The 21,535-nt window shown below is 46.1% G+C and overlaps 1 protein-coding gene across 3 annotated transcripts in view; it reads left to right on the top strand.

Moving 5' to 3' along the window:
* Positions 1–21,535, top strand: part of CUEDC1 (CUE domain containing 1) — a 123,305-nt gene that overhangs the window by 95,246 nt on the left and 6,524 nt on the right. For all 3 annotated transcript variants that reach the window (XM_039508133.1, XM_039508135.1, XM_039508134.1), the window contains 7 exons: positions 2,759–2,886; positions 9,799–9,925; positions 12,112–12,295; positions 15,674–15,757; positions 18,017–18,103; positions 20,321–20,414; positions 21,469–21,527. In XM_039508133.1, coding sequence (XP_039364067.1) covers positions 2,759–2,886; positions 9,799–9,925; positions 12,112–12,295; positions 15,674–15,757; positions 18,017–18,103; positions 20,321–20,414; positions 21,469–21,527 — 763 coding nt within the window. The remainder of the gene's footprint in view (positions 1–2,758; positions 2,887–9,798; positions 9,926–12,111; positions 12,296–15,673; positions 15,758–18,016; positions 18,104–20,320; positions 20,415–21,468; positions 21,528–21,535) is intronic.

The following is a 21,535-nucleotide window of genomic DNA, read 5'->3' as shown; positions in this document are numbered from 1 at the left end:
GTCAATGTATCTCAATCCTGAGCACCCACCCTCCTCCCCATTTTATTCCAGTCGTGGGTGTTTCCTGAAGAGAACCATCCATCACAAGAGTGAGAGATGTCAATGGTTAGTGTCTCATTTATCCTCAGACTCATTTTCATATGTGATCTCAATCCATATTTCCACAGGGGAGAGGCTCTGGCAGTAACCAGCTGCTCCATCTATTAAGAAACTACCAAACTACAAGTATCAGAGGGGTAGCCGTGTTAGTCTGGATCTGTAAAAAGCGACAAAGAGTCCTGTGGCACCTTAAAGACTAACATTGGAGCATAAGCTTTTGTGGGTGAATACCCACTTTGTCATGCATGTGTTTGACGACGTGAGTATTCACCCATGAAAGCTTATGCTCCAATACGTCTGTTAGTCTTTAAGGTGCCACAGGACTCTTTACCAAACTACAGTAGCTCAGAAGAGTAAATAGGTCTCTAAACCACAAGAGCCCAATTCTGGTGACACAGGTGGCACCTCTCTTTACGTAGAATGTGACCTCAGCTTGTGAAGATAAGTCATCACTATGGAATTTTACGTAGGGCTTGTCTGCACTTAAAACACCGCAGCAGCACAGCAGTAGTGCTTCAGCGAAGCTGCTACATATGCTAATGGGAGGGCTTCTCCAGCTGGCATAGATACTCCACCTCCCCAAGAGGTGCTAGTGCTGTGTACATCAGAGGTTAGGATGGTTTAACTGGATTGTCCACGCCCCTGAGCGACATAGTTATACCGACCTCATTTCCTAGTGTAGACCAGGCCTTAGGGTATGTCTGCACTACAGGCGCTACAGCGGTAGCATGGCAGCTACATTGCTATAGCATTGTAGTGTAGACACTACAGTGATGGAATGAGCTTTTCTTTTGCTATAGCAAACCCACCCTCTTGAGAGACAGTTGTTAGGTCGATGGAAGTAGTCTTCTGTCAACCTAGCAGTGTCTATGGGTTGGCTTAACTATATCTTGGGTATCTTGGGCAGTGTCTATATCTCTCAGGGATATGAATTTTTCACACCCCTGAGCCATGTGGTTTGTTTGACCTAAGTTTTAGGCATAGAGGAGGCCTCACATTCTGTAGCTTGTTCTGCAGAGGAGCACTAAATGAACTGATGCTCAAATAAATTTGTTAGTCTCTATGGTGCCACAAGTACTCCCGTTCTTTTTAAATGAACTGAGTCATTAGCACCAAGTAACTGTTTAAGAGCCATTCCCAAGTGCATGTGAGTTGTCAAGGTATGCAGCCCTCTGGGTTTTGTAAAGTAGGCCAGGCAATGGGTCAGTCTGGAGGCCAGTCAGTAAAGTATACAAGAAGTTCAGAAGCAGGTTGCAGTTTGATTAGTGAGGCAGGCGCACATTCGAGTGCATGGTTCAATCAGTGAAATATGCGGCTAGATCAGTTTGTTTTAAAAGGCACTTGATGTCTGAGCCAAAACCTCACTGAGTCAGAGGAAAGACTTCCATTGACTTCAGCCAGCTTTGGATCAGGCCCTTCATGAAGTCTGTTCCTGGAGGGCATCGTGGGGATGGGAACAGAGATGCCTTAGTCTTCAGTGGCAGATCATAAGTGACGTCACTGCTGGTGAGAGATGCAGAAAGCTAGAATCAAATTAAAGACACAGTCACCGGAAGCATCAACTTTTAGAGGAGGTCAAGAAGCAGCTCCTTGCCTGGTCATGTACCTCCCCCAAGAGATTACAGAGGAGCTGGGCACCTAATAGAGAAAAATAAGCCTGTGTTTAAAATCAGTTCAGTGCACTGCGGCCATCTTCGTGGGGTCTGTGTTCACAGCGCAGGACTGCATGTGCAGAGCAATGCAAAGGTGTGGAGAATGCACTTACCTCCACACCATTCGGGGTGTGAACTGCAGACTCTCCCTACGCTGTGAGGAGAGGGAGTTACAAGGGAGAGAGAGAAAGGCAACACTAGGAATGACTGCACTGTGCAGCGCTGCAGGCCGCAGTCAGCAGCCTGCCAGGAGTTGCCATGCCAGCTGCTTGATCCTGGAAGGTGCTCACTTTTCTCATAGAAGTCAGAAGTTGCTGAGGGAGGGACTTATTTCCAAAATCACCTAAGTGTGCAAAGTTCATGTCTTTCAGTGGCACTGGTGTGCCTAAGTGAGGTGCTTTTGAGAATCCAACCCTGGGTGCTTAGCCCTTTCAAGATTGGGACCCTGATTTGTGCAGGAATTGTTGCACACTCTTAAAAACCAAAATGAAATGCACCCGGCTCTACCTGCTGGTGCTTGTACGGTATCTGCTTTGCTTGTTTAGTTTCACCCGTGATAAATACTATAACTGATCAGCTGAGGCCCCTGAGGCCTGCTGTCCTACTACAACATGTGTAATGGGAGAGATGTTATCCCTGCCCCTTCCTCCAGGGAGTAGAGATTATGTGTATTCAGCTAGCCATTTTTCCACTAGGTGGTCAAGTTGTCTCTGATAACTACAAGTTTCCCATCCACTGATTTATTACAATGTGTCTTAAAGGGACACTGCTGGGTTTGGCAGCCCCACATTAGCTTGCTGTAAAGTATGTGAGGGGCCTGATTCTGGTCCCATGTTGACATTACACCAGTGCAGCTCCATGGACATCTATAGATTTGTTCCTGATTTACACCTGCGTATGTGAGAGGAGAGGATCGGGCCTCCCTAGGCATGTCTTGCATTGTCCAAGCTCTCCTCTGCTGACCTGTGGCTGGTCTCTTATTCTTTCTCCTTCATTTATTTGTGTAGATTTTGGAGCGAACACTGGAACCGGACAGTTCGGATGAAGAGCCTCCTCCTGTCTACTCACCCCCTGCCTATGATATGCATGTCTTTGACCGGCAGTATCCACAAGCTCCACTGAGCCCCCCTCCCAGGTAAGAGCCATGGCGTGGAGTCCTCCCAGCATGAGTCCACTGCCTCGCAGGAAATAGCCAGGAGCAAGCTTGTTCTGGGTTACCGTAATGGGGAGCCTCTAGTGTTGGGGTCACACTCTGAATCTCTGAAAGGACACTGTTGGGGTGGAGCAAGTGCACTTCAAAATGTTTATCTCACTGCCAGTAGTTTCCTTTTATAGACCAGAGTGGATTTGTTTCCTTAACAAAAGGTTTTGTCTCCCACCCATATACGAGCGTGCTTGGGAATGCCAGACTATGCATATTGGCTTGCTGGGAGGGCCGGGCCACATAGGCTGGCACATTGCTGAGCTTGAAATGGTAGGGAATCAGACCCACAGGATTAGGAGCCACCAGTTCATAAAAATGAAGCAAGCTAGTAGATAACAGAAACACCAGGCTGCTTTCTTTTGGGGCTAGTGATGATGTTGTGCACACTGCCTTGTGGAGGAGGCACTGGTAACTAAGAGAAGTGCAAAGCACTAGTGATGGGGATTCTGACAGCTCCAGGAACCTCGCCGCCTCAGTGGGGATGTTTACAACAGGAGGGCAAAAATTGGAACCATTTATCTTTGAGTCTTATCTTTGCAGGAGTGGCAGGATGGGTCTGGATCTAAACTGCACCAGACACAAAATCAAAACCCGGATGAGCAAAGTTTAGTGCAATTGCAGCACAAAATTTTTCACCCTTCCTGTAGTCACAGTAGGTTTTGATGGAATGTTCCACCAGAAAGGGTGAAAGACTGTCCTGCAGCCTACTCCCTCAGGATAGAAAGCTTAGCATGAATGGAAAAGAACCATCCTTTCGCCTGTATTGCTAATTAGATGGGCTTGCACACCATTCAATACACTCTCCTTGCCGCTGTCTGCCATATATTCTATTTCACCATGTTGCTTTGGCCAGAGGTCGAGTGTTTTTGAAAGGCAGATGCGCCAGACACATTCCGAGGCTGCACGAATGGTGCTTCACTGCGTTTTGGCTGGCCTTGTGGGGTGGGCTGGTGAGAGTTAATTAAAATTGGGTGAGATAAAGCCAGAGGGGATGAATGAAGATCACAGCTGGGTGAAAATGTCTGCAAGGCTCTAGAAACCCAACAGCTGAAAGGCCCAGAAAATAACTTGTGGATTGAATGGAATGTCAAAAATTAGCTAAAAGAGGTGAGCTGTTGTTTCATCTAAACAACAGCAGGTGGTTTCTCTCATTGAGCCTATTGCTATTCATTGCTGAAAACAAAGAGATTTTATAGTCAGAAAATCTAGAGTAACCGAGATGGTGGCTATAGAAATAGCATATATGTCTTTAAATGTAGACAGCCCACTGCATTTCTCAGGCCAGACTTCATTCATTGTTCAATATGTCCTAGCAATCAGTTGTCACATACTCAGGAGTAAAATTTGACCATAACCTGACATGCCGCGCTCCCTGGGAACACCCGAAAATTAAGATCTCTTCCTATATCGCCTTGATGCAAAAACAATCAGGAGTCTCCAGGGGAGCAGACCCTTTGGTCCTTCATACATCTGTCTCTGGTGTTTGCTCCAGCTGAAAACTGCTCTATGGCCTGGGTTGTCTACATGGAACTGAATTTGGCCACTTGTATTATTAGTGGCTGCTTGAATTATACTCCAGTTTGTGTTAGTGCACGTTGTTCTGGCAGACCTTCGACAAGATGCCATGACCGTCAAGTCTGCCTGGAGAGCTGTGACATGTGAAAATCAGCCTATTACATTTCCGGGTAACTGATGCCCCATTTAAAACAAGAAACAACTTGCAGCGCCAACTCCAAGTTCTGCTTACATTCAGGGGAGGAATCCCACTCTTGCAGATCGGTGTGCAAGACAGTGGCTGATCTCTTGACACCCACTGCTGGAGAGGAATACTACTGGCCCTTTACCATGTGTGGATAGTCAGCACCACGAGGCAGCTAAAAACTAGGTTCTTAGAGTGGAAGCACCGATAGGAGAGAGAGTCTAACACACTGAGTAAATTCAGGAGTCCATCGCTGCACCTGCCTCTTTGTCCACTTAATCGTCGATCTTGGACCAGCCTCAACAGGGTACGCTTTGGCTCATCCAGAGTAGCTGCAACCATAGACAGCCACGCATTTCCTCCATGTGCTGTGACTGTGGAGCAGTGTTGCAGACAGTAACTCATGTAGCGGAAGTGTGCCCAACCCAACATCTGGAGGGTGGTTTACCCCTTGCCTCCTACGATACAGAGGCTATGCTTTGCTTACGAACCTGGACTGAGCTCTGTCTTCTGCATATGAGAGGAGGAGGAGCAATCGCTAAATTGTACTGTTGATTAGACGAGCTTATAATGAACTGGCCAGTAGGTATGTTCAAGTTGTAATAGTTGTCCACTGACCTAGTAGTGGTGGAATCAAAAGTGCTAAATGGTGTAATGAGCCTTATACTGCTGAGAGCTCATTGAGATTCTCCTTTAGCTCGGCTGGAAGAGGCTTGGACTTCTGGAGCAAGAAGATCCAGATTTTATCCTTGTTGTTGTGATGTCTGAGTGGCCATGGGGTGTGTATCATTGTGACAACTGGGGAGTTCCAGTTGGACCGGGATTTGATAAATTTTCATAGAGCATAAGGCCAGAAGAGGTCATCTGACTATCACAGGCCATTAAACTTCATATATTTACCCCTGCATTGAGCCCAGTAACTTTGCTTGGCTAAAGCCTACCTTCCAAAAGGCATCCAGACTTAATCTGAAGACTCAATCCACCACTTCCCTTGGTAGTTTGTTCAAACTTGCTGCTAAAAGTGGCCTGTTTTCTAACTGAAATTTGTCTGGCTTTCACTTCCAGCCATTGTTTCTTATTCTGCCTTTCTGATCTAGATGAGAAAGCCCTTTTGTAGCTAGTATTTCTCCCTGTGAAAGCACTTAAATATATATATCTTACATTTGTGGTGTCTTTTCTGTCTCTAGTTTCCCTTATTCTGTGATATACTAACAGGCTATCCGGTGCATCTAGGCTAGAAAAGCTTAGTTTTCCCCATAAAGCATAATACTGGTGTGCGTGTGTGTGTGTGAGTGTGTATGTGTATGTAATAGAGATGATCAAATAGCTTATCAGTACAACCACACACCTGTTTGCTATATACTGTAACTCTGAAGTTGCCTTTTTGGGATACCAGTGGCTGTCCTCCTGGGGTTCCGCACAGAGGTGCCAACACATTACTGACCTGAGGGCAGCCTTGACAATTGGCAGAGAGCCCGAGGGCTGCGCCTGGTGCGTACAAAATGGATTTATCCAGCTAGCTCATCTTTCACCATGAAGGCGGCATGGGGCACGCTGGTTTTGACCCAGCATTGTGTGCTGGGATCTGTAGTTGGGTTGGCCCTTCTCTGCTGATTCCATAAGATCTGCAGCTGCTGAGGCTGGCTTAGGAGAAGCATGCTCCCCTAGAGAGTGTGGCTGTGGAGGGTCAAGTGATGCAATTCACTGATGTAGAATTGTCCTGGGAGTGGAGGGAGAAATATGCTTTCCCGGTTCCTTTAATCAAACCCAAACACTACTTGATTCTTCTCCGGCTGATTCCTGCTGTCCCTCCGGCGCCTCTGCAGGATGGGTACAGTCAGAATTTGAAAGGGGAGTTCCAAAGTGGGAGTTGCCTGGGAAGAGGCTTTTATTTGTTTTCTTCCCCGTGTATAAGTAGTAATGAAGACATTAACATTCACACGCAGTCATCATCACCTCCTGCCACCTCTGCTGACTTTTATGCTTCATTGCAAGCCCCGACAATAAAATCCACAGCTCCTGAGCTCTTAGAGAAAGCAATAAGTTCTTTCCACGTCAGCACGAAATCTGCCAGAGTGGAGCTCCTCACCTCCCACCTTCCTCCTCATCTCTTCTGCCCCCTGCCAGCTTTGTGCCTTCTTTCAAGCTGCCCTGTACTCCTCTCAATTAACGTACACCAGGCCCCCGCTGCCCCTCCAGCTTCAAACAGCTCCTGGAAACCTGATAACTAAGAGCATCCAGACTCCGCTCTGCATTTGTTCTCAGCGTTCTGCCTGCCTCCCAGTGCCTGTGGGTTGTTAGCTCTTCAGGACAAGGATTCAGTTCTTTGAGCGGTGCATCTTGCTTGTGTAAAGCACCTCATATGCCGACTTTTGACAGATAAATAATAACTTCTCCTGGGAGGCTGTTTATTGGGGAAATCCTTGACACAGAGGCCAAGCCTGTCCCAAATGTGGGGAGATTTGGAGTTTGGGGTCGGAGGGGAGGGGATGAAGATCCCAGAAGAAACTCCCTCCCCCAGAAAATGCAAAATAAAAGAAGCCAATTTCAAACTCCCAGAAATGCAGGCAGCACCACTCTAGCAGTGGGTTCAATTAGGCTGTGGAATAGCCTCCCCAAGGAAATGAGGTCCAGTGCTCAGGGCTTTTAAAACTAAGCATTAGGAAAGATACAATCAGGGGACAGTCCTGGTTGTGGTGACCTAATGGGTCTCTTCTGTGTCTGCATTCAGTGATTCTGGGGAATGCTCTGGCAAATAGCCCCATCAGAACTCCAGAAAGAATTGACCAATGCAAATGAAAGTATTAAGAGACTGATAGGCAAGAAATGGCTGAGCAGGAAGGTCCCATGTCACATTATCTGAGTGTACATATAGGGGAAGATAGGAGAAACGGTGAGCAAGGCACGGCCCATGCACCCATAATGTGATAAAGGGCTGAGGATACAGGCTACCCATGTATCCAGACTGCCTGCTGTGATGGGTTAGATCACAGAAACCCCCTTGGGACTGCCATCTGATGTGTTGAGACTACCTCTGAGCCTGTTTTCCCTGCCAGGAAACCTTGCCTTGTTTGAGCCAGACACGCTTGCTTGCTGCAAACATAGACCCTCGGGTCTGAACAATGTCCCCCAAAAGCTGCAGGCTTAACTGAAAACATCTTAAGAAGTGTTCCTGTCTCCAACACCCAGATGCCCAGTTCGTAATGGGCTCCAAACCCCAAATAAATCCGTTTTACCCTGTATAAAGCTTATACAGGATAAACTCATAAATTGCTCGCCCTCTATGACACTGATAAAGAGGTATGCACAGCTGTTTGTCTCTCCCCCCCCCCCGGTATTAATACATACTCTGGGTTAATTAATAAGTAAAAAGTGATTTTGTTAAATACAAAAAGTAGGATTTAGGTGGTTTGAAGTAATAACAGACAGAACAAAGTGAATTACCAAGCAAAATAAAACACGCAAGTCTTAACCTAATACAGTAAGAAAGTGATTACAGATAAAATCTCACCCTCAGATGTTTCAAGAAGCTTCTATCACAGACTGGACGCCTTCCTAGTCTGGGCACAATCCTTTCCCCTGGTACAGCCCTTGTTCCAGCTCAGTTGGTAGCTAGGGGATTTCTCATGATTGTAGCCCCCTTTGTTCTGTTCCACTCCCTTATATATCTTTTGCACAAGGCGGGAATCCTTTGTCCCTCTCTGGGTTCCCACCCCTCCTTCTAAATGGAAAAGCACCAGGTTAAAGATGGATTCCAGTTCAGGTGACATGATCACATGTCACTGTAAGACTCCAAGCCCTCATTCCTCCCAGCCTGACTCACAGGAAGGCCTGCAAGCAAACAGAACCATCCACAGTCAAGTCAGTTGTCCTGGTTGATGGGAGCCATCAAGATTCCAAACCACCATTAATGGCCCACACTTTACATAACTACAATAGGACCTCAGAGTTATTTTTCATATATTTAGTTTCAGATACAAGAGTGATACATTTATACAAATAGGATGACCACACTCAGTAGATTATAAGCTTTGTAATGATACTTTACAAGAGACCTTTTGCATGAAGCATATTCCAGTTACATTATGTTCACGCTCATTAGCATATTTTCATAAAAGCATATAGAGCGCAATGTCACACCTGCCATCCGCATACATCACTGATAGTGATGCCTAGGGTGCTGTGAATTCAGATTCATAGGTTCCATTTGCAGCTGTGTTCTTCACCCATTGCCGAAGCAGACAGATTTGACATGCAAAAGAGTCTGCTGCAACTTCCAGCCTTACAAAGCAATTCAGTGGTAGGTTTAGCGCAGAGCAGGTCAAAGGATTTCTTGGTTAGTGATGTGCCTTCTGCTCTGTAGTGGCCATTACAACACTGCAGGGGTCACTTCCATTCGGCTCTTGAACTTCACCCTCTGGCCAAATCTAACCGTCAGCAGTTACCCCACAGGGGCTTGTTTTTTTCATCCTCTTTCAACGGGACTGAAACAGACAAAACTTCACTTCATGTTATCCTTTAAAGGTTGCCACACCCAGTCACATCACTTGGCTTATCAAGTCTTGTGTCCTGCCTCAGCTCTGGCCCTATGCCTGAGGGTTTTAAGGAAGCAAACACGGCCCTTCTCTTCTCTTCCTCCCCTCCGCAAAGGAACGCTCCCAGGCAATTATGCAATGCTGCACTTTGTGGGGTTCAGTGGGTGTGATTTACATAGTTAAGGCATAACCCTCTCAGTGTTGCCAACTCTCACAATATTTGGTGATTTTCTTAAACCCCAGCTCCTCGTGTCATTATCTGAGAATCTTGAGTAACAAAACAAAGTGTAAATGTCCAGCAGAGGAACGCTTGAAAACGTGATGATACCAAAAGGCTCAAAAACTCAACGGCAAATAAAAAGAACCCCAAATTAGTTACTTTAAAATTATTTTTAAGTCAAGCTTGTGATTCTGGGAGGAAAGGGGATGATGGCTGATGTGATTTTTTTTTTTTTGAATGCTTGAGGTGGGCCCTCAATTCCTAGTCAAGTCAGTGGGAATCTAGGGCACTCACACCTTGAGGAGCTGGGTTCTTAGAGTTTGCAGAGTGAGCCAGAATGCTGAAATGATTTGCTTTCTCATCTCGGTGTCTTTTTCCATGGCCTGCAGGATTGATGTACCCAATTCCAGTGGCCCTCAGGTGCACAGACGGTACAGGAACTGGAATCCACCATTACTAGGCAACCTTCCTGATGATTTCCTTCGCATCCTACCCCAGCAGATGGACAGTGTGCAGGTGGGAGGAGAATATGTTCACGTGTATAGCACCTAGACTCCTTATGGTGACAAGTTCAAATCCTAGCAGGGCTGGTTCTGTCCTTCATCTTTCTGAAGTAGATTCACTGAGCAGTGCATAGATTACCATGAAGGGGCATTTCCAGTGAAAACCTAGTGATGCTGTGAGGTTAAATTCATCCCAAAATTTAAGATGTGCCAAAATCAAGTTTTTTACAAACCTGTAGAAATATCAGAACTTAAAATTCAGCTATCAGCCTTCTCCTATAGGGTTTACAACCCTAACTTTTCAGCAGGTGTGGCCTTTTAAGTATAGACAAGCCCTCTGGCTTCCAAGATGCATCATGGCAGGTTTCATAGGAGTAGGCATTCTGTGGGTGTCCCTGGCCAAAATTTCCCTTGTCCCCCTCTATTATACAATATGTTGCAGACTGGCTGGCTGCTGCCCTCCCACCCCAGAGGTAAGCTTCATTTTAATGGTGCCATATAAATTAGGGTTTGTGAACTGCCTTTGGACTTCAGCATCAATACTTCCTTAGCATGGTCCTAAAACTCTATAGCTAGGCATCTCACAGTGTATCAATTTATGCATCTTGACAGAGCTGCAATAGGGAGCTGTCTCCTGCAAGAAGCTAGAATGACCACTGAGCTAACTACTCTCAGACCTAAATGCAAAGCTTATTTCTTCCACTTAACTTTCCCACAGTTTTTTCTCTGCCCACCCAACTCCCATGTATATAAACAAGCAAACAAAGCCATACCTTAAGATGTCTCTCCTATAGGCTAGGAAAGGCGAGGCAGAAAATGCAATGAAGGGGGCTAAATTATAAGTACCCAGTTAGACAGCTAGATTCTTCCCTTCCCTTTTGGCTCTGAAGGCACTTCTGCCACAGTTTCATAAATTATTGCCCTGGAGCTTCATCTTCTCAGGCTATATTACCTTTCTGGGAATAGAAAGCTGCCTGTTCACTGAGCTCTGGGGGAAGAGAGGTCCTCGTGCCTTTTTCCTTCCTCGGGAATTGTAAGCTATTGCTTTTTATGGCCCTCTGAGACCAGATACAAATCAGATAAATATGGTAGGCAAGGTGAGATTGCTACTGGATGGAATGTTTCTCCTCCTTCCTATTCTGCATGCACAGATACATGCATGAGCAGGGAAATGAGATATAGAGGATGTTAGGATTTGCCTCAGATAGTGGAATTTGTCAGATGGTAAATTGCATTTTCAGCCGTTAGATGGGGAAAATAAAAGCTGTGCCACTTCGGCTTCCCTCAGCAAGAGGCTTTACACTTCTCCCCATGTCAAAGCCAGGTCCAGCCCTGGTTTGATATTGATTTAGCCATCAGAAGAATGCTGATGATTAATTCTTGTATTTAAAGTGAGGCTCTGACTATAAAGGTGGTTTCATGGGATTCCATGTTCATTGTGACTTTCTGATTTCCAGATTAGATGTTCCCAGATTCCAAGTTAAAAAGAAAAAACACAAACTTTTTCTCTCCAATAGCTAGCCCTGCTGACTCAGCCTGAGATCTGAGAGTCAAGCTGGGTACTTTCCTTTTCACACATCACTAGCAATAAAGCCAGGCCAAACGAACCCCTCATTGACTGATTGCCTTCAGTAAGTTTGCACATGTGTAATTGATTGGAACTTGGTAAATACTTCTACTGATGATGCTTAAGGAGGAAGAGAATCTAGTTCACTATCCCACAGCTGAGTTGGCTCTGCTGGGCTGGCTGAGAAATACAGACGAGGAAAAATGTATGCACCATGTAGTCAGCATATCTGCTGCTGATTTTGCTTGGGAGCAAATATGCTGGGGAAGAGAGTGCCTTTTTCACAGTTGCTTTTCCCAGTAGAGATTTTCACTTTAACCAAGATCAGGGTTGAAGTCCTTTGGTAAGGCTGAATTACAGAGGGAAGTACAGCCTGCTGTTGTCCAAACTGTGCTGATTCTGTTTTAGATGGAGACCTTTAATCTTCGATATTGATATTCCAGCACCTTTCACAAGAGTTAAAACCTTGATTCAGCAAAGCACTTATGCTTCAGTGTCATTGAAGTCATTGGGACTTAAACACATGCTCAAGTGCTTTGTTGAATCCTGGCTTCTAGTCACATACACTGGTTACTGTAATGAGCTGCTCAAGGCCTTCATTGACTCTTCCTTTATGTCACACGCTTGTCCAGAGTTCACAAAGTTGCCATCAGACTGTGCCGGGCGAGGGCAGCCAGAGATCCCAGGGCTCGTTGGACCAAGAGAGGAAGTGGAAACAGTACCTGGAAGATGAGCGAATTGCGCTCTTCTTACAGAACGAAGAGTTCATGAAGGAGCTCCAGAGGAACCGGGAATTTCTCCTGGCCCTTGAGAGAGGTGATAAGCTATTTCAGAGACTTCTGTGTATGCTTTTCATATGCTTGAATTCCTCCTTTGCTGCAACTTCCAGCCATTGGGTCTCATTTTCCATTGCCCTACACCTTGTGTCATCATTTACACCAATACAAAATGAGTGAAAAATGCAACTACACCACAATGGCAACGTTTCCCACCCATGTTGCACTTATGCTGCATTGGTGTAAATAACCTGAGGGTGCAGTGCTATGGAGACTCAGACCCATTGAAAGCTGATGGCAGGGGTGCTTTCTGTTCCTGCTAGCCTGGCTTAGGAGTCTTGCTCATGGGTCTCCTAACGCTGCAAAGTCCTTCCATCTTCCCCACCAGTTAATACCCCTTTCGTGACCATCAGACCTATAGAAGCATTGGGTGAAATCCTGGCAAAACTCCCCTTGACTTCAGTGAGGCCAGGAATTTCATCTGTTGTCCTCTGATCCCTCCTCCCACTTCTTCCGAAAGACCTAGACAAAACACTCCATCAGCTGTGATTGGTCTCCAAAGGTTGGGCTTTATCATTACATCCTTGTCCCCCCTCCCCTGATATTGCTGTTTTGATTATTTCCCTTTTAATTCTCTCTGCCTACAAAAAGGATAATTCTACTAGGGTTTGGTATATGATCATCTCTGTCTTTTAGCATTGTAACCTCTGTCACTGTAAAATACTGCTGGGTTTCCCAGAACTTCTCACCACCTTCTGTCTAGCGTCTCTTGCTAGCTGTTCTCAGCAGCTTTTCTGATGACACTACAAGGAGAAGTTCAGTGGTTTTGGTGACTTGAGGTCTCTTGAATTATGAGCCAGCTCCTTGCCAGTTCCTCTCTGCTCTGTCACTTTAATTCTGAACACACAGACTAATATATTCCTATCTGGCTCATCTCACCAATCATGGTATTTGTCACTCACAGGTTTCACTCTTGGTTTGGGAAAGCTCATCCTAATGCCTTAATTTAAATGCTCAGCTTCCTGTCCATCAGAGCCAGAAAATCAGCTGCTCACTTACGATTTTCATTTTCTCTCCTTTGCCATGGTAAGACTAGCATTTTCCAGCCTGCTTCTCTAATCTCTGCCATTAAAACATGGGTGGTGCATGAAGCTTAGGTAAATGAATAGAAACCACTAAATACAACACAGTGTAGCACCTGAATGGTGATTAAGGGCCATGTGATACATTTCATTCATTCATGATACAGCTCCACCTTGAATCTATCTCCCCCAGGCCTGCTCCAATGTTCTGAACCTCTGAGCAGCTCTGGACAGACAGCATTCTTTGTTTTCAAAAAGCAGTTCAACAGAGAAATATTTCCATCTTTCCGTGAATATCTGGGATTGCCCCTCAGTGTTACACTAGCCTTATGTGTTGGATTGCCACCGTTACCTCTTCTGAGAGGTTTCAAATGGTGCCTTATACTACTGATTGAATACATATATAGTGAATATATGTTTAGTGTATATAACATAAGTAGAGAGGGGCGCACATGCTGAGTTAACTTGGCTGCTGGTCCCTCAGACTTTACCTTGCCTGACTTTTTACGATTGAACTGAACGTTGCAGTAACACAGCTTTCTGTACAAAATAAGTGTGTGTGTGCATGCACACACACTGTCCAACAGGTCCACCCAGCCTTTGAAATACTCTTGCTGGAGCAGTGTTCTTCAAGTGAGACTACAGCCCAGTGGGTTTTGCACCTCTCAAAGATTTTCATACCCACTGTGCTCTAGCTGTCTCATCCTTTCAGAGGGAACAGTTGTAAAGGAAATGGGATTGCACTTGTTGCTTGACTGCCTTGTTTGTTGGTTTTGAAGGGGGTCTGAGCTTATACTCTTGGGATTGGGATGTGGAGGCACAGAGTTACCACCAATTAGCTTTATGCTTTACATGTGCAGAGTGCTAGCATTCAGAGCCTGCGGCGGTGTTGGGGGCACAGTTCACTTCCTCTCTTGATTCCTCAAGCATTATGTAGCCTCACTTTTCCTCTGAGGCAGAGGGACACAGTGGAGAGAGCATGTGCTCCAGCGCAGCAAAAAGACTGTTTGGAAAGCACTTGCCCAATTTTCTTGTGCTATCACTTATTGCCAGCTGGGATCCCGCTCCTCGACAGAACAGCAGACAGCACTTCAGACCGCGTTTGCTCACTTTGCTGACAGATGGAACCCAGAACAAAGCAGAGCAGGCAGCATTGAGGTCTAGCTTAACTGCACTGCTTCAAAACAAAGCTGCACATTTGGGATCCAGATCTCAAATGCCCCCATAGTTTCAGATTAAGAAAGGGCCTTCAGCCCCAGGGTCTTTATTTAGCCTCACTATAAAGAGAGGTGCCTATCTGTAAAATCTGACCCTGGATCTTGATTTAAACATACCCAGCATTAGAAGATGTGTTGATCTGGGGTTGTGATTTGTCTTTGAATCCATATTTTCAGAAGCATGAATATTCTCTTCTGACACCATCAGAGATGCATGTAGTTAACAGACACAAGGATTATTACCCATTTGTTTTTAATCTTTTCCTGACAAGAGTTGTCAGCTTTTGAAAGTAAAACCATACAAGCCAATTTCTTTAAGTGTATTTCGTTGTGCTGGTGACATACCAAGTTTCTGAAAATGCTCTCACAAATCATACATCATTAAGTCCAATCACAACATATGGCAATTAATTTCAGCTCGCACTATACTTTGGGCCTGATTGTCCAGAGTGCTGATCACCTGCAAGTTCCTATTGACCTCAGATGGAGTCAGGGGTACTCAGCATTTCTGACGATCAGGATGCTCTTCATTGGGTGCCTACATCTGGATTTAGATGTCTGCCATTTAGAAACCTAAGTCTGAGCATTTGTTGCCTGAGTTGATTATATTAACATGGTCACATTTTGTGCTATTTCATTTCCATTCAAAAACCCAGCCTCTGGGTGAAGCAGATGCTTGCTCGGTGATTTGGATTCAACTGAGCCAGCCAGTCCAAATGACTTCCTGTTTTTAACAATGCTATTGGTGGGTCTCAGTCCCAACTCCCAGTTATCCAGCCCCACAGTGTGGTCCCTGTAGGGATCAGGCACGCTGGCAGAGCAGTGTGGGGAAGCTGGCTCTACTGCCTTCAAGGGCTGTACCTACCCTGTGGATGGAGGACTTCAGCCTTCTGGACTGTCAGTTCTGTCCCTTTCATAAACCATAAAAACAAATTTAAGATTAAGAAAAAAAATTTCCCCTGCTCCTGCCCCAGACTCCCTTCCTCATTCCAGACCTTGTTACACTGAAGCTGTAAAACACCTTTGGCAGTGAGTGCAATGTAATGCCTGGCTAGGTCGAGGAGAATAGAATAAATGATTCAGGGTTCCAGGGCTTTTTGAATGTTTTTTATTTTTCAGATCGACTGAAGTATGAGTCAAAAAAATCCAAGTCGACCAGTGTTGCCGTCAGTAATGATTTCAGCTTTTCTTCTATACAACCAGGTAATTTACAAGCCGTGCATCAGCATATGATCACAGAGATCTCCGGGTAGCTGCTTTCGTATTTCTAAGGCTTCTGCCATTGCGTTGTCTGCAGAGGGCCACACTGCGGGTGGGTCTTCGCTGAGAAGAAAAAAAAGTGGGTTCTAACCCAAATTAGCCAGCTTAGGTTAAAATAGCAGTAAAGACATGCCAGCTTGGGTAGCAGCTCAAGTTCAGCTCCAGGCTGCTTTATCAGTTTTAAGTCGAGCTGCTAACCCAAGTTAAAAGCTAAGCTGCCGTATCTTTACTGCTGTTTTAACCAGAGTGAAGAACACACCTTTTTTGCAGTGGAGACATACCTTGTGACATGAATGGCAGGGGGTGAAAACCTTCCTTTCGGTGGCTATTGACACCAAGCCCTTTCTTCTCTCCAAAACGCCTTAGGTTTGGGGCTGGAAAGGAATTCTCCCCAGGGGGTATTGGCAGGGACGCTGCAGGAGACTTCTGATGACTGTAAAAATAGTGTGGTGTGAGTAGAAGTTATGGGGGAGATTTTCAGAGGCACAAAGGGAAGTTGGAACAGCCAGTGGGGGTTGAGCCCCTAACTCTTGTCTTTGCTTGGAAAACCTCCCCCTTAAGTTTCCTATCCTGCAGCAGAGAATTTCTGTTTTCTCTCAGTTGCCGGAGCTGCTGGGAATGGGCAAAATGACCTAGAAAAGGGTGGCACACCTTTGCTAGCCTCTTTGCTACTTCCCCCGGCCTACATGACACTGTATTAATAGCGCCTGCACTGTCACAATCCCTCAGCACTCGCAAAGCTTAGGTTCCAGTCAGGTTGCAATAAGGAGACAGTAAGATGCCGTTTTCTACTCCGCTCTCTCTTCAGGTCTAGAGTCTAGCACATGCCTTGAGCTTTGATCAAATGAAACTTGGAAACCATCATTGCTTCTACACTGGCCCAGGGCTAAAAGAGTCCTCATCATTCCCCATCTTAGTCCTTTTCTCTCTTGCCACGCATGGCTCTGAAGATTTTGCTTGGGAGTGGAGGTAGAATGAAGAGAACTCTGATCTAGTTCCCAAGTATAACAAAACATGCCCTTGTCTAGCCCAGGAGCCGGGGATCATGCCTTGCAGGCATACCAACTATCTGAGTAATCTTGATTAACCTTAGGGACTGCATAGCAGCTGCCTCCAAAGGACAGAATTAGCATTGGTGTCTGTCAGTATCTTCATGTTGAACTACAGAGCAGGACATGGCGAATGGAGCTATTCATCGAGGCTTGACGTGACGATTTTGGCTAAGGTTACGGAATTTCAATTGTGCTCAGATTTGACAAAGGGGGTGCGAAGCACAAGGATACGATTAACAAGGAGCTGTGACTCACCCAGATCAGCTGCCTGCACTAGTACAGCTGAGACTTCTAAACTCTCTCCATTCTTAATTAACTGTCTATGTCATCATGGTAATGTGAATGATCTTGGAGCATGATCTAATAACCAACTGAGAAATAAAATTAGCAGATTGGGTGACTTGGAGTCACTTTCTCTCAAAGAAGCAAGAGGCTTTTTGTTCAGCAGAAGGCAATTTTTTTTTCTGTATGAACAGACATTGCTAGATGGGGCCTGATTCTGCAGGGCCTTGCACTTTGTGTAGTCTTTTTGCTTTCACTCCTGTGCATCCATTGTGCACAGGAGTGAAAGCTGCCAGGTCAGAGTGGTAGCACCTACAGCTGCTCTGCATTCATTCTGCACAGGTAGCAAAGTTGTAGAGCACTGGAGATTCAAGTCCACAGGCAGGCAGAAATCACCCACAGCTCCATTGAAATCAACAGAGCCACAGCTGTAATCGCTTATCTGTAATCCTATTAAAGGGAGGACTGTACTGGAAGCAACTGAATGTGGAGGGTCACTTTGATCCCAAGAGGCCTAGGTAGCACTGTGCTTGCTGACCTCCATCCCGTCTCCCGTCCAGTGTCCCCTCCCACAGAATCCAACCCTGTCTGCATCCCACCTGGCTTGTCTCATTGAGATAGAACAGACTATCCCTTTGTGCACTAGGAACTGCTGGTAATTCCTCCCTGGTCTCCATCTTTTATGTGTGCTCTTTTCTTATTCTGTCTTATTCAGCCCAGGACAGAGATGCTTGCCAGCTGCTTTGTGGTAGAGGGCCACTGTTTCACTGGAGCTGAAATTGGGTCAATGGTGATGATTCAGCTTAGATTCTCTGCACATCCTGCTCCACCCCTACAAACCCCTAGTGACCAGATTTTTGCATTTCAGGTGACATAGCCCCTGTAACCAGCGAGGCCAGCAGTGCTGTGTCTGAAGATGCCTTATTCAGGGACAAATTGAAACACATGGGAAAATGTGAGTTTGTTTCTAGGTTCCGTATTGGCAGAGGGAAGGCTGCGTGGCAGGAGGTGGGCAGGCGGAGGAGGTGAAGCAGTAAGGATTCTTTAGCACTGAATCTAGTGCTAAGGCATTTTTCTGCTAAAGCACTCTGCAATGCATGCATGTGTGTGTGTATGTGCAAGCCAGTACCCGGGTATGCACAGATCTGCGAAGATACAGGATTCTTATCTCCCCTCCAAGCCTCAGAAGTTATTCATGTTTGTCAAGCCACCCCGTGATTCTAACAGGGCAAGGCATGTTTAGCTGAGAGTTGAGCTTTTGATTAGAAAGGGCTTTAATGCGTTGTGCTGTGTAAGGCTGCATTAAGCCTGGCGAGAATGAACTAGGAGTATCAAATAGGGAAATCCAAATTGCACTAATCCATCTCCAAAGCCTGGAGCAGATTGGGGTTTGATTTCCATTTGCCTTCTGTAATCCCGGACTTCTGGGTCCTCCGCCCCACACTCTGCGCCCATCTGTGCTTTCCTTCTGCCCTGGGTGCAGCCCTGGTCAGAGATAGACCAACCTCCCCTGTGCCAGTTTCAAATTCATGAGAAAGCTTGGTTTTGAGGAAGCTGCCATGGTAGCAGTGCTGGGTGGGAGATGCGTGTCTGACTCCTGGTCTCCTGCTGCCTGTCCAGTGAGTGCCTAGGTGTTGCATTCTGGGTAACCTCAGCAATGTTGTTGATGGGCTTCACAGGAAGCCCCCAGCCACACTAGCCATGCTAGGCTCCCAGGTTCACCTCGGTGCAGCACTGTGCCAGGAACGCCCTCTGCATCCTGAGTCACCAAGCCACTCCTCTTCCCTCAGCACATGCCTTTTCTGGACTCATTCCTCCCACAGTGCCAGCAGGAAGGGCGTTAATAAGAAAAGCAAAACTTCAAGATGTTTCTTCCTCTGATCTTCCCAGCACATTAATAATATTTGCCTTCCCATAGTACCTGCGAGCCCCCGTCACAGATCAGACACCCACTGTGCTAAGTGCTGTACAAACAAGAACAAAGGGACAGTCCCTGCCCCCAAAAGCTTGCACTCTAGCCCTGCCTTCCATGTCTCTCTCTCCCAGACCCTAAGCTCATAGGGGCAGGGACGGTCATGTACAGCACTTAGCCCCATCTGTCTAGGCTGGGGATGAAAGTGGGGATGATACCAGATCTCCAGCAAGCAAATGGGTTAAAACAGTAAAGGGGGAGGGAGGAGGCCATGATGTAGGCTCCATCGCTCATGAAGAGGGTCCCCGTGATGTGGGAGAGCAGCACTGCTTCCTGAATGAGTTTGTTCTTCAAGTGGAATCGATTTTTCTTTTCTTCCCACCCCACCCCAGAAGATGACAGATGTGGCTTGGATGGATTTTCTCTGCCACTTGCCGGCAGATCAGTTAGGAGTCTCCTCCGATAGACAAAGGCGATGAGTGGGGTTTTGCCATATATAGGTGCTGAAACTGGCTAAATTGCTTGGGCTGCTCTGACATCAGATCTGGCATGCTCCTTCATGCTGCAAGCCTGTGTGTATGCCTGTCTTCGATGTATGTATTGTAGAGCATGACTCCGTATCATGGATTGGACTGAGCTTCCTGGGAATAGAAGCAAATCCTTTCTAGCTTCTGTTTAAATAATAACATAGAGGCTAGAGAAGGAGGGGTTAAAAGAGACTCTTCCCACTTTTTTTCTTTCTTTCCAGCAAGCCACAGGCTACTCTCCTGTTGTAAAATAAATTGGGCACCTCATGCAGTTTGACTGACTCATGGGCCACAGTTTATTTGAGCTTTGTTTAGTGTGGGGATGGGGATGGAGGGAGAGAGGGAATTTGGCTTAGTCATGGATGAAGAATGTCATGGAAATCACAATAAAAAAGTCTGAATAGTTAGAGCTTTTGTGTAGTCAATTGAATCCTTCCTGCAGGGATCAAATTATATTCTTTCTGATCACTGAAACTAGTACTAGTGCCTGGAAAGGTTTATGGGTCCTTGGTTTCCTAAGGCTAAGCAGTAAGGCATTGTGCATTCTTCATTCAAGCAGGCAAATTCATCTTGATTCAGTCATCCCCTGCCCTGCAGCATGTAGAGGGTGAATCAAAGCCCCATCATCCCAAATGGATGGCCTGGGAACTTGGCATCTATCATACTTGTTGTTTTCTATCCACTTTTGATGGCTGGTTAAGAGCAAGCCATTCACCTGCCTGTTTCCTTTCAGCTACACGCAAGAAGCTGTTTGAACTTGCCAGGGCTTTCTCAGAGAAGACCAAGATGAAGAAGTCAAAAAGAAAACACTTACTGAAGCACCAGGTGTATCCTTTCAGCATGTGATGCTGTCATCCCACCCCTTGATCACACTGAGCTTCCTGAGGATGAGTCCCAGCTCCCACACCTTGGAACAAAACTCTGCTGCAGAGGGCTCGAACGAGGCCTATGCCAGGGTTCTCCACCTTGGGGTCATGGAAAGGGCTAGGGGACACAACCATTCTGACCATCCCATATTCCTCAATGGGGTGGAGGGGAGGGGGAAGAATTTTAACAGGATGGGTGGGAGGAAGATCCTGGAGGGAGGATCCTGGCATGGGGAAGAGGTTTCTTGGTATAGACAAGGTAGAGAATCACTGGTCCATGCACCACTTAAATCTCACGTAAGCCCCGAAACTAGGGCAAAGATTTGTGCATGTGGAAGGGAGCTATAGCTCAGGGAGAAAACAATGTCAGTAACCAAAAGGCACATGTTTACAGCCTTCATGATCCAAGCCACAGCGAACATTCACGGCTCATCATGTATGCAAGTTCGGATCCAGCTCTGAACTTCCCTGAAGTCTTGGTATGTTTGGAGCTGATATTTTGATTTGATCCCAGCTAAGATGATTCGCTTGTTGCTGAAGCCTCCTTGAAACTGTATTTTGTGGGGAGAGTTTCTCTAGTGGCATGTTAATTTCAAAAGCACATGTGCTAAATAATTATCATGCCAGTCCTAGGACACGGCTCAGTTCCAGTGATGCAAGAGAAACAGTGCTGGTGACTCATCCATCAGCTCTTCCTCCCCTTCTTCTCCATTTTCATTTTAGCTGGCACACGGATAAAGACCTAGAGGTAAAAGGGCTTTGTTATCCCCAGACTCCTCTCCGTAGGGTGGCTGCGTTAATACTGTCCGAAGTATGTTGCCTTGGTACCTGAGTGCCACTGTCATGGCCTCCTTGATCTGTTATGACCCGGATCTCATGCCAGATAGCAGCAGAATGCAACTGGAAACATACCTGGTAACTACCGCGAACCCTTGGAGTCAATTGTGATGGGCTGTTTGCAAGTCTGTGACTTACATCCCGGTCTGTCAAACATTTTCCTTAACAGAGAGTGCAGGATGGGGACAGCGGCTTCCACAGCTAATCTTCTCGACGACGTTGAAGGACACTCATGTGGTAAGACA

Source organism: Mauremys reevesii, linkage group 20 (assembly GCF_016161935.1).
Source record: "Mauremys reevesii isolate NIE-2019 linkage group 20, ASM1616193v1, whole genome shotgun sequence".
Taxonomy (NCBI): Eukaryota; Metazoa; Chordata; order Testudines; family Geoemydidae; genus Mauremys; species Mauremys reevesii.
Note: the sequence above shows the minus strand (reverse complement) of the source record. Positions and strands in the feature narration are given on the sequence as shown.